At 36.9% G+C, this 13,709-nt stretch overlaps 1 protein-coding gene across 12 annotated transcripts in view; it reads right to left on the bottom strand.

Moving 5' to 3' along the window:
- Positions 1–13,709, bottom strand: part of LAMA2 (laminin subunit alpha 2) — a 375,103-nt gene that overhangs the window by 133,477 nt on the left and 227,917 nt on the right. For 9 of the 12 annotated variants that reach the window (XM_082757554.1, XM_082757553.1, XM_082757545.1 and 6 more), the window contains 3 exons: positions 8,550–8,761; positions 4,073–4,179; positions 2,757–3,020 (listed from right to left, as the gene is read on the bottom strand). In XM_082757554.1, the coding sequence (XP_082613680.1) occupies positions 2,757–3,020; positions 4,073–4,179; positions 8,550–8,761 (583 nt within the window). The remainder of the gene's footprint in view (positions 1–2,756; positions 3,021–4,072; positions 4,180–8,549; positions 8,762–13,709) is intronic. The other 3 variants (XM_082757546.1, XM_082757548.1, XM_082757547.1) reach the window with 1 other exon arrangement.

Here is a 13,709-nt window from a genome sequence, read left to right as displayed (position 1 = left end):
AAACTTTTCACTTAACCTAAGTGGAACGATGGAGCTATACGTTGGTGTCTGGCTTGTAAGATTATGTTAGGTATAGTTAATTTCTAAGAAAATGAACAAAAATTCTTAGCTATGAATGGACATTGATTCAACCAAACTCTACTTGTTCAGAGACTCTCTATCTCCTTTGACCATGGGCAATGGCCATATACAGTATTCTGTAACTTGAGGATGTTTCTTCTGAGTAATTCTCAGGAATAACTTTAGAAGAATGTGGATAGAATGCATTTGTTTGCATTAAAAGCAAATGATGGGAATTACTTATTTGAGATAAAAACTGTCTTTGGGATAAGTGTAAGTGTAAGAATGAGATTCTTACAGTGCCTTCAGAATTACAGGAGATGTCATCAATTATAGTAATAGACTTCCCTGTGAGCTCAAATAGTAGAATGCAGAAAAGTATACTTGCAAAGAAGGGAAGACATCTTCATGTATATACTGCAGTACAGACTTCCTCACGAATCTTCTAACCTAAAGGCTGTATGGTTATTACAGAGGCCCCTAAGAGTACACTGTACTTGTTATTTATTTATTTATTTTTGAGTTCAGTCTTGAGCTAGAATGATTTAAGATGCAATTACTTTTCTACCTTTTTTTTTCCTCACAAGTATGATGATTCTCAGAGAATACTGAAATCTATATCCTGTTAATAGCTTAAGTTGAATTTGATATTAAAACATTCAATAGCAAAAATCTATCAGAAAGTTTGCTAGGAAAGTAAAATGTTAAAAATGAGATATTAAAAAAATAAATTAAATCAATGGTAATGAATATGAATGGACTGAAGTGGAAGATAATTACCTTTACTGTGTACTACTGCATGACACAAACATGTGCTGTTTGGTTTTTAACCTAGTCTAGATCTGTACAAATTTTTCAAGTTTGCACTGTACAGACTTATATTTTCCATGAGTTTGCTTCCACAATTGAACACCTAATTTCCTGTATAGGTGGAATCCCAGAGAATTCAGCAGGTTTCCACATAAAAGTTCTCAACCCTGAGCTCTGAGATTAATATTGAGGTTTCACATTCCCACAGAGAATTGACCAACATGCATCAGAATACAGGACCACACATACCACATGCAGCCAGGGTTTGGCCTGAAGACTCATGCAAAACTAAGCAAATGCTTGATTATACACAGAATAAGGAATTACCCTGATCTTCATTTCCAAGTTCTATAATGAAATGTTTTGCCAATTACATGCTTCAGCTTGACAGAACACAGTGTATCAGAGCGAAAGGAATACTCAAACTCATGTAATTAAATTCCAATGTTCAATTAAATATACAGACTATCTCTAAAGATTTCTTCTGCACATGAAGAAAATCTCAGAACTGCGAATATGCAAAAACCTCAGGACAGACAATCAGATTAATACAGTGAAGCAAACAATGCACAGCATGCAGCTCAGCTCTCAATACAAAGTTTGATAGGATCTAATAAATTCTGTTTATAATGGTGAAAAACAGAAAAACAGTCCAATACACTAGCACTCCACACTGCATGAAGCAAGAAAAGATCACTAGCATGCTGGGTTGTATTCTGTGATGAGCTTTGCAGAGTGAAAAACATTTTGATCAGTCATGCAGACCCCCAAGATAAGTCTCCACGTTGAGCCCTCAGCAAAGCTTGTTTATACACAGAAACTCTGAGAATCACATCTACTGAACAATAGGTAAGATCCTGGATGACAACAAAGAAACACAATAAATTTTCTGAGTATTGTATTATATTGTGTCCCTGCACCAGTGTATGTTGAGTATTTGTGTGGGCAATATAGTTATGTAATTTACGTTAAATATGTAAAAGCTCACATTCACCAAAGGAATCCATACAAGCAAACAAGGCATGAATCCTGGAGTCTGAGTGAGGAAGACTGCCAGGTATTTTTCAAACAAGATGCCTTTGGTAGCAGGGGAGAAAAAAAAGAAAAAGAAACAAACAAAACAAACAAACAAAAAAAAAAAACCACAAAAATCACCACATACTTAAAGCACTGCTCAGCTAGAAGCAGTTGCATCATAATTACATCATGTTAGGATTATAAAAGAGTTTCTTCACTGGTATGTGACAAACGATGATAAGTGATAAACAATGAATACTACTATTATTTTGTGAATTGTATTCAAGTAACTAGCACTTGGCCTGGTCAAAATAAAAAATGGTTCAAACTGTCCATATTCACAAGTGAGAACTTTAAACAAGTCATGTTTGATGTTTCAAGGATGGATCTTAACACTTTGCCTCTGGAGCTGATTCTTCTCATGAACTTGTAACTTTGGTTCTTGAATCATTAGAGAAGGAACTTTTGCTCTGCTGAAGGCCATGAATATCCCACTGATTTCACTGATGTATTACCCATACATGTTATGCATACTACTTTTTTTTTTTTTTTTTTTTTTTTTTAAAAAAAAAAGTAGCACAAAAGATTGTGCTGCTCTTGGACTTATTCTGGTATTTGACTTCTGGCCTGTATTGATATTTGCACTATGCCAAATCCTGGATGTGGGAAAGTACCCTGAACGGCAGCCTATTTTCTGTGTCTGTGTGTTCCTCGATAAGTTCATGTATTGTAGCACATTTATTTAAAGGGGGAAAACAAAGCAAAGCGAAACAAAACAAACCAACCAAACTAACAAACAAACAAAACCACCACACACCACAAGCAAATATGAGGTTTCAGCCCATGCAATGCACACGGTTTGTGATTACCGGAGTAGCAGGCCGGTATGCGCCCCGTGGGCACCCACTGGCACTGCTGAAGCCCCATCTGCGAGGGGGGACTCGGATCTGCTGACTGCTTCGTGCATTTTCTTTCAATTTAGGCACCTGTCTGCTGATTTCACAGCGTTTGCCCATGAATCCTGATTTGCAGATACATCTTCCTGACATATCACATTGCAGTGACATGGATCCTAATGCACTGCAGCCACAGGGTATACAAAACAGCTTTTCTGGGGCCCAGAAGTAGCTGGGCTTTAAGAATGGAAAGTAAACACTGTTAGAAAGTAGAGGCAGTGAAACTACACTGAACAAAGCAGGAATACACAGGAATAAAGGCAATAGTAAACATAGATTAATTCCAAGCAACAGACAATATTGTATTAACAAGTCTGATATATTTTATATGTATGCTATACTATGTGTGGCAGATTTTATTGATACCAGTGATTTGGTATCAAAAGAGATGCCAGAAGAGAATGTTCTCCCTTGGAAAACCACGTCAAAAATTATGCAGCTTAAAGGGTGAAAATTATTCTTGTGGTTTTTACAGAAATATTGTGTATATGTACAAATATATGTGCTTTAAGTGTGCAAATAAATATGTGCATAGGGTGTTCTGAGGGCAGGGCCTAACCCATGAGTCCTCATACGGAAACAGAGAAGCATACAGACACTTATAACATATTCCTTAGCAACCTAAAGAAATCTGTGAAAGTTCATGAAAAACGTTTTTTTTTTTTTTTTTTTTTTTTTCCAGTGATTTATGTGACAGCAAAACAGCGTCAAGGCAAAAGGCATTTTCACCAAAAATTATGCAGTATTTGGACAATACAAAAAGAATCCCTGAGAAAAAAAAAAAAATAGCAGAATAATCACAGCAGGAGTAAACGAGCTTTTTGCTTTTTTGAATACCAGATGCTATCAGATATTTTGCAACTTTTTTCACGGAGGGATTTTTACCCAGAGGTGCAATACTTTTAACTAATTTATATTGAAATTTCAAAATATGAAATGTACATACCATACAAAAAATGCACTTATATGTATAGTGAGGCTTAAAATATATTCATTGCATACAAAAGGAGATTTTTTGTTCTGTGTTTTGTTCTAGAAAAGCTTTGAAAAATGTTTTAAAAACAGCCATTTTATCTTTCTCTTTGTACATAAGAACAATTCCTATCTGTTCTTTACATGAAAAAAAAAAAATCAACAAAAAAGAAAAAAAAAAATCCGGAACCAGACTGTACTTGGTTATGTCAAGCAGGGAAGCAAATTTAAACAAAGCATCACTCCTCATCACTCACCTTGCACATGTCACACCGGCGACCGATCACGTTGGTTTTACACTCACACTGGCCTGTCTTGGAGTCACAGATCTCCGATATGGATCCATTGATGTGGCAGTGGCAGGCTACAGACAGATAAGGAGAAGCTGTTAATGTATTTCTGGAACACGTATGCTACTGAAGCTAGCTTTAATAGCCAAATGTCTACAGTGCAGCTTTTGCTATCCTGAGGAACCCAAGAAAGCAGGTCTGAGGAAAGCAGGTGACAATAAACGTTTACCTACTCACAGTAACGTGGAATTATGCTCCCAGTTATTGCCCTGAGAAATTTTGCTTTGACTTCATAAAACAACCTGCTTTCTACGCACCTCTCAGATCAAAAGAGGATGTTTAGAGAACATTACTGAGTGTGTAATGAAGAAGTTAGAAGGTTTCAGAAGAGTAACAACTTTGCCTTTATGCTTTAATAAGTACTAAATTTGGGGGCAAATGGGGTGGTGGGGAACAAGGGGTGCTCTCAGTCTCAGAACAGCCAGGTCACTGTCCCAAAACTTGCAATGGGCAGGGTGACACTGAGGGGAAAAAAAGGGGCATAGACTCTTCCCCATGGTCTCTATGGGATTTAGCTATGGTAGATACTGCTGCATCAGCTGGTCCTGCTGCCCTGGAGTTCAGCCCATATGTCCATATGCTGGGTGGGAAGAGAAGGAATGAGAAGAAGATTGCCTCCAAGTGCCTTCTTATGGAGCAGTAACATCCTCACTCAAACCCTGGGCTGTCACAGGCATGACCCTGGAGTACAGCTGAAAAAGAGACTGAGCGTTACCTGCTCCAATACCTGACCAGTACCTTTGCCCCTGCAACAGCATCAGAGCTTGAAGAAGAAATGTAACCCATCTGACCAGCCTAACTTGTCACAGAACTTACCTAGGGATTTAAAACAGCAGTGAGAAGGAACTGCATTTTTTTATTAAAAACAACAATAACCACCAACCACCACTGCTTTTAGTTCCTAAATGCTCACGTGTTGGGAGAAGATAAATATTTGGGAAGCGTTCTGTCACCCTTTATACCCTTTGACCACAATTCTTTTGGCATGTAGAGATTAGAAAAATATCTTCAGCACTCAAAATACCAAAAGGAGGGACACAACTGTGTGTCACGGCAACTCTTGACTGTTCAGGCACCAATTCCATTAGCAGGAACTAGTTCCTGTGTGTCCTTTTTTTCCCCAGAGGGGAATGAATCTACATCTCTATATTTATTACCAATCTACTTTGTGAAACAGGCTGCAATCCAGATTTTCCCTTCTTGCAGTGCCCTGACATGTGTTGGTCTTTTTCTTAACTTGACAACTTCATTTCAAGAAACACTTGAGAGCCTCAACAATTAACACATGGTGGTCACATACTTGCATGTCACAAGGTGCCACTAGAGACAAAACGGTTATTTTTTTTTTCTATATAGAGACTATTACAAGAGGATATTCCTCATGACTTCATTGGACGTACTATACTGTGAATTGAAAGGATCTTTTTTCTGGTTGTCTCCTCACTTTTGAGGTATTATGCACAAGCTACTTCTTTTGTATGAAGGTGACTTTATGGCTTGCCAGTCTGTTCACGTCCTTATTTCTCAAATATTTGCAAAGATATATCTTTGAGAGCACATAACAACAATATAGTACAAAGATAAACATACAATAAACTAAAAAGAAATAAATAGAAATATTTTGGGCTCTCTTCTCAGTCTGGTAAATGATGTTCGCCTCTTTCATCCTGTATGTATTCCTCTTCCTTACCAACTAACATAATATTTATGTTTTAATACTACTGATAATCCAAACTGTGCACAGCAATGACTATTATGTATACACGTTTAGAGTATCTTCCTAATTACAACGGTCAACAGTGAAAGATGATGTGTAAGCCCAAACACACAAAAACACAATTATCAATGCAAATTAACAGCTAGTATTTCACCAACTTTTTTATACAGATCTCAAAAACCTAAGTCTTTCTATATTGAATCTTTTCAATTATCAGGAATATGAAATCACAAGAATAATAAAAAATACTGTTTTTATAAACTGAGCGTAATACTATATATTACTTCAAATGACATATCATATACTCGATATAATTGTTATATATTCTTATAATACAATACAAAGAAATTTGTCTTACTTTCTCCCAGGATGATACTGGTTAAGACCTGTCTTATTCTCTCTTGATTTGTATAAATATTTGAGTCTGTATTTATAATCAACCTACATGCTTATTCCCCTCCAAGAGTTATACCTATGCACTGGTGCATAAGCACACTTGAATATTTCCTTTAATTCATCTCATGTTACCTAGCTCTACTACCATCAGCACAACCTCTAGCTATTTGCTTCAGCACACTGTGCTGTTTCACACCAAAAAACAACCTACAAGAATCAAATCAAATAAGCCTAGGACATTTGCTCTGTGTTCTTAGATTTATAATTTTGTACAGATACACCAAGAAATTCAGAAATGCTATGGTGATATAAAGTTGTACTGTCATTTGAAATGGTTAATGCACATGACGATGGCACTGTACTGAGAAAGAGCAAGGAACATTTCAAACAATAATTTGAGAGCAAAATTCATGCTTTGCAATACTCTTGGATTTGGCTTTTTAATAAGGAATGAAATTGAAAACAACAAAGTAAAGGCACAGTCCCACTGATATTGTAGCTGCAGGGCAAACTTCATGAAAGTCGGCAAAGGAAATAAGAAAATCATATGCAAAAAAAGAAAACCCACATGAAAGGCAGAGAGTAGATGAATGCAAGGTAACTGTGAGCACAAGGCTATGAATACATTATAGGGCTCTCTTTGTCAGTGATACTAACAACAAAAGCAAAGCTTGTAATTCTACATTAAATATGTATTTATTTTTAATACTTGTTATTTTTAATTGTATGCTTTCTGAACTCTCTTCATATTACATCTCTTTCCCATGCAGCTGCTGCTGCTGCAGAAATGTTTAAAGTAACAGTCCTGTCGATGCCTCAGGAATGGTGAAAAGCTACTGGAAACAATGATTTTTGAAATGCACTGCTTTTTAAATCACATTATGGACTTAACACCCTAACTTCTATGACATCATTCGTCATAAATTATTAACTAGTGCAGAGATTGTCCAACTTTTATCCAGCACTGTATCAAGTAGCTATAAAAAGCATTTACACAGGTATGTGTATCCATGGCCATCTATCATTTTACCTGTATCAGTGCTTATTAGCCTTAGCTGAGAAACCTGGCTATGTTCTGCATCTCTGTGGTTCCCTTCTAGTCTTAGGTGGTCCAATGTTACCTTGTATACTGAGTATCAAACTGCAACCCCCTAGTAGAGCAAATTTTGGAGATGGATGCCAGTGGATCAGACTTCTGTGCTTGCAACATACCCTGCAAGAACTAGTCCCGGTGTTCCTACACACACAGCACTAAGACAGTGCTTATCGCTGATTTTTACTGGCATAATTTTATCTTGATATTAAACCTTCCTACTCAATAGAGTGGCTCTGCATTTATTCCAATGAAAGAAGAGAATTAAATCCTAGTGACAGTGAAATAAAATACTCTGCTTTTTCAGGAGATCTTATAATCTGTTTTATTCCATTCCTCAGAATGAGGTGGAAGAGTATGTGGATGTTTTTAAGCTAAAAGCACTTGTTCTGTTTAATAGCTGTGTTCTGAATTTTGCCAGCTAGGACTCAGTGGGAGATACTGCCTCCTACAGAAGCAAAACCTCCTGCTCCTACATGTGCTCTCCATGATTTCGTGCGATCACAGTGTAGAAAGCTGACTCTGGAGCTGGGGCTTATAGTTTAACAACATGGTACAGTGGTACAATGGTAGCTTGTTGCAGTGCCAGGAATCCTTCTCCACAGAACCTTAGAAAATTCAACAGGACCTAGTAGTCTCAACCTTGCAGGAGAGGGGAGAATTGTGTCCTGTAAGAGGCAGCAGCTTCCAACACTTACTGATGTCATGTGGGTGGGAAGGAGGTCCCAAGTTTTGCCAGATTTGGACCCTACAGTAACTGAAATATCCTTCCTTCCTCCCTTCCCTCCTATCTTTCCCCCCTCCTTTCAGCACCAATCTCACTAGTTAATGAGATTTCGCTGACTTAGAGCATTTCTATTTATTTGTATTTATTTTTGTAGATGTGACATTTAGCATAACCTTTTGCATCCACGCAGCGCTCCGTTCTCCTAGGTTTGTTCCATGTCTGCTTCATTACTGCTTCAACTACAGCAGGAAGCTTTGTAATAGGTTCTTCCTTCTGTTTATTTTGAAATCTCCCTTTCCAAACGCAGATGCAAGTAAAGCAGTATTATTAGAGGTATAAGTATACTATATCATTTCTCCTGTGCACTCATACATAAGTGCATTCTTCCTCTCAGGAACACAGATACAGAATAGATCAATTCTGTCAGAAGCAGTAAAAGTTCATGACTTACGTTGACAGTTCCTTGCATCAAGAGCATCGCCAAAATATCCATCAGCACACCTCTCACAATATTGGCCTGTTGTACCTGGCTTACATATCAGGCAAGCACCAGACAAGCTGTCACAGCTGCCAGGAATGGAGAAGTCAAGGTTGTCATTACACTGGCATGGTTGGCATGATCCCCCTGGTACTAGAGGCTGTCCAAAATAGCCTTCTGCACACCTAAGGTAAAAGACATCAGAAGTTATGACCATTAAGTAATCCTCTTATTAGAAATATTTAATTTTGTTGCCTCACTAATCACTAAAAATTATTTGATCTTCTTTCAAATATTTTTAAGTGTCTTTTTTCTCTCCCTCCTTCTCCTTTTTAACAACACTGTAGATACAGTACCAGCTGAAATCCTGCCAGTTCTGCTAGTAATTAGATTTCAGTGGAAGAAAAATCTTGTCACTGGTACTGAAGACAAGACAAAGCATAATAAGAAATCTGTCTATTGGTGCTCTAGAGGAATTTAGGTCTGTGTTAGATTGGCTTTGTATTTCAGCGCTTTATGTCTAGATATTCTTCTGTATGCATTTACCAGAAAACTCAAATATTTTCTCCCTCCCCCTTAAAAACTTATTTGGTATAGGAAAATAGGTTTGAAAGTAACACAGACATAAAGTTATTTACCTAACAAGATGCTCCCCTAAGCCTTTCCTTAATCTACTGCACTGTCATTTAATTAATGGATTACTTTACAACTGCTAATTGTATAGGCAGGTAGCAAAAAGATTCTTTATTATCATTGGAGCTATGATGGTGTGTCCTATACCTTTCATATTTTAACAGAGACATTTAAAAATATCACCTTCTTTTCCACCTTGCCTACTAGCAATTTTCTGTGAGTACCATGTAAAACAGGTTGGTGAATCTGACTGAACATGAGTGTGTATTTAGAGCAAATTTCTACTCATCTCACAGCCTATTTCCTATTTATATTCTGGTCTGCTTTCACTTTCTATTACATTTGCTCACACTTCACAGTAAGAGCAACTTGTAGATAGTGAAGAAAAAGAAAAAATACTCAGTTCCAGCTAATGAAGTTATTCATGTTCATCTCAGATGAACTTCAATTAACGTAAAGAAGGCAAGGTACATGAGCCACATGACATAAATTAATGTTTCCTGCTATTTTAAGTAAGTTCAAACGCGGCTTTGATGTACACAGATATCTCCTCTGCTTTGTACTGGGTGGTAGGGTCGAGAAAGGATTTTGGGTAGCATCCTAATACGGAAAAACAGAGCTCCACAATGCTTTCACCCTTTTCCCTTTATGCTTATCAAGTTAATCCTTTTCCTCGCATCCAGAATATCCCATGAAACTTGCAATCAGATCCCAAACAAAAGAGCTTGAACATTCATTAAATATTATTCAATATCTTTAGTAAAAATTATAAAAATGGATTAGAGACTAGTAAGGAATTTATAGCTAGAACTAGTTGAACATTATTTTTGTAGTAAGATGCTAATCAGGGTAGGATTATTTCTGTTCTCTAAAAATATCCAAAATGCAGACCACAGATGAATAGGTTATACAAATAATCCAGTGGTTTGGGTGCATATAAGCACTCAATTACATGAGTACAATTTTTACCATCTAGCCCACCACTGTGCTTTACTCCCTTGGCATAGCCATCTATCACAACTACTTCCCCATAACAACAGTACATCAAAATCTTGTCATTAGAATAATTCATGCATTTTATTTTCAGAACCTGTCACGAATGTAGCCACATATTGCACTCCTTGTATTCCCAGCTAAGAAATAGATATTTCTTCCTTGGATGGAGAATATCTCAGCAATAATAAAAAAAAAAAAAAATAAAAAAAATAAAAAAACTGATTTTAGACGCACTTTTGCCAAAGACAACTTGACTTTTTTTTTTTTTTTTTTCCCAGAGATGACATCTCAATTACAAAGACTGTGAATCTCTCAATATACGTAACAATTAATAGCCATGATTTAGCAAAGCCTAAAAATAACTGGATAGTTGATGCAGAATGTTATTTTAAGTTAGATAAAGTGCTAAGTTCACCCGTGCTTTGCTGAGATCTTTCTAACTGCTTGCAAATTTGGCATAAAACTTTATCTTTTGATACTACTAATCTATTTAACTTCACTTGATGTCTATTCATTTTCCTCTTCCCCTTTCATTTAGGGGTTACTTCTGTATCTGATAGCATTCACAGAAACTTACCAAGCAGTTCACAGAAAAAAATCTCCAGCAGTCTGTGAGAAATGCACTGCTAATCATTCTACTCTATTAATAGCAGGGAACCTTGATAACTTTTTTTTTTTTTTCTCAACAGTTTAGATTTTGCTAATTAAAATTAGCAAAACCCACTGCCATCACATACATTCTATTTAAACACATACTTATTTCTTGAATCCAGATTCATGATGATCAGATCTTGAAAGCAGGGGCAAACCAGTTAAACTTTAACAGAACACTGTATGCACATATTTATGTGTAAATTCATCTACTCTTTCTCCCTACTTCTGAAGCTGGAGGTTAAAAAATCCACTTTCACTATTTTCACCTTTTTTTCCCTTAAGGACATTTCTACTTCAGCTACTCTGTCCAGACACAAAGCATTATATGTTTGGGAAAATCCATATTGAAAAGACAAAAATTTATGTGGCATGGAAAATTACATTTATGCAACAGAGAAAACACTTATCTTATAAATTATCACAAGGTACAATGGAACACTCCTGAGATGAAAAAAATACAAAGCAAAGCAAAACCAAACAGAAATAGGAGTAAAAACAGGGAATAAAGACATTCAAAAACGTTTCTGTATTTTTCTCTCTTTCCCTCTCTATGTTCACCTTCAGCATCAAATGTAGATGTGACCTGTGACTGTTTTTATTTGGCATAACTGGTGCCAAATACAGGGCTAATATATACATGTATGTGAATATATGTGTACTGGTTCTGGATGGGATGGAGTGAATTTTCTTCACTGCAGACCATGTGGCAGTATGTATATGCACACAAGCACTATTGTATACATTTCTTTATGTTTATTTGAGGAAAACAAACAAACAAAGCAAAGTTGAGACTGAGTTAATTTAGGCTGCAAATACAAACACTTGAAAGTCTGGAACTACTATTTTTACAGTTGCTTTGAAATTTATGTGCATCCAACCTCTGTACGAAACTGGGGAAAAGCCCTGCAGAGGAATAGCCTGTGAATGTGCAGTTAAAAACTTAACTCACATGTTATTGTCGTATGATCAGTCATAAATATATACCTTGCATTTTCTAATGTCAGAGTGCCTAGCTTTGCAACCTGTAAATAATCCTGCACAACACATTTGGTTTATAAAATCTCCTGAATGTTTGATTTTTTTTTTTTTTCCCCATCAGCACTGCAATACTGGCTTGTACTTCTAGCACTAGGGAAAAAATTATGTTAGCTAGAAGCAGCACCAGATTGAAGCCGAGGGACTCACAAGAGACTGTGCCTGGTCGCACTGTGTGCTAGATCTGTGGAACAGTGGGGAGAGGAGGAAGGATGCAAACCAGCTCATTCTTTTCTTCCCACTTTAGTTATACAAAACTCTTATATCCCTTTCTAAGAGGAAAAGGTTGCTCAAACTGTATTCATAAATGAAGGAGTACTAAAGGAGAAGTTAGATTCACCCATTTTGTTTAATTCCCCTAAAGCTTTGGATTCTTGTTTGTACCAAGGCTACATAGTTGACAAATGCACAGCAAAATCCTGTAAATATGATGGGCTCGAATCACATTTTTGACACTCATACACCTGCACAGAGTTAGGAGATTGCCTATCCTACCACTGTGAAAGTGGGCAGTGAGCAAAGGAAGAACATCAATCTCATTTCTTGGGGAAAAAGAATAAATAGAGAAGTCAGGCTTTCTCTACACTTAAAGATAGCTGGTAACTCCCCACACAGCTTATATCTTCAATTATTTTTGTGGATTCTGTCAGGAGCCAGACCCCTCAGAACTTTGAGCAATTTTGGCAACATTTTTCTGAGAAGTCCAAGTGACAGAAGCAGCAATTTTTTTGACATTTTACAACTCAAGCGTTAAAAGAATAATAATAAAATCTTATCTCCCTAAGGAGTGAAGGATGATTTTGGAGGCAAAGTAAGTATAGTAATGCATATATTCACTTATATGACACTTTGGACTTCATGATAATTTAGGACTGTCCAGTTAAAGAATCATGTGGCTCAGATCAGTTGTCACTTTGCAGTTGCTAAAATGACCAAGAATTCCATGTAAACACTTTTAGCAATTATACAATCACTATTAATAGCAAAAGGCAACATGCTTTCTTCTGTTCATTATTATTGACAGCAGTGGGCATTTCCAAGCAACTTGTTACAACTGAAAGCAAATAGTTCTGTGAGCATTGGAATTAATGGCTTAATTTCCAACATATTTATATCCTGTGGTTACAAGAGTAAGGGCTGATTATTTACAGCAGGATGTTGCTATACAGCAGTGTGCAATCCCTCAGGCTACAGCACTGCTTTTTCCTTGCCCTGTGAAAGTTTTCTTAAGAGCAGGACATTTAATATTCTTCCTCTCTCTCCTGTTTAATCAGGTGTGAGTTCACACAGTATTCTTTCTCTCCTTTAGCTATGACATGTCCTGATTTATTAACCTCTATTCAGCCACTTCTTCTCACAAAACTTTCAGGAACAGTTACTGTTGAGACCTCCTACCTTCTGTCAAATTTGATTGAAATTGACCTACAAGTTCAAATGTTTCTGTGGGCAGCCAGACAGACATGCACAAAAAGATCACACTAGCCTCATTTCCTTAGGAAATCAGGCTAAAAATCGAAGCCTGCCACTTATTCAGATTTTCTCCTATTGCATCTACAGCCTGTGCTCCACTCAGAAATAGCACTTGTTGCTAATGGAAGCTGTCAATGACCCTGCATTGACAAACTGCCACCAAAGTGCTCTTGATGTGATTTATTCCTGCCATCATTAACTTCACAGCCCACTAGCTGAAAGAAGGGTGATGACTTCCAAGACAGACAGGAAAAGACAGGCAGAAATAGTACTCAGCAGGAGCAGACTCAGTGATGATGGGTGGAAACAGGTGACAGCCTGCACTCTCACTTTAGGACAGATATA

Source organism: Aythya marila (assembly GCF_965140915.1).
Source record: "Aythya marila genome assembly, chromosome: 3".
Classification (NCBI taxonomy): domain Eukaryota; kingdom Metazoa; phylum Chordata; class Aves; order Anseriformes; family Anatidae; genus Aythya; species Aythya marila.
This window is presented reverse-complemented; position numbering and strand designations above follow the sequence as displayed.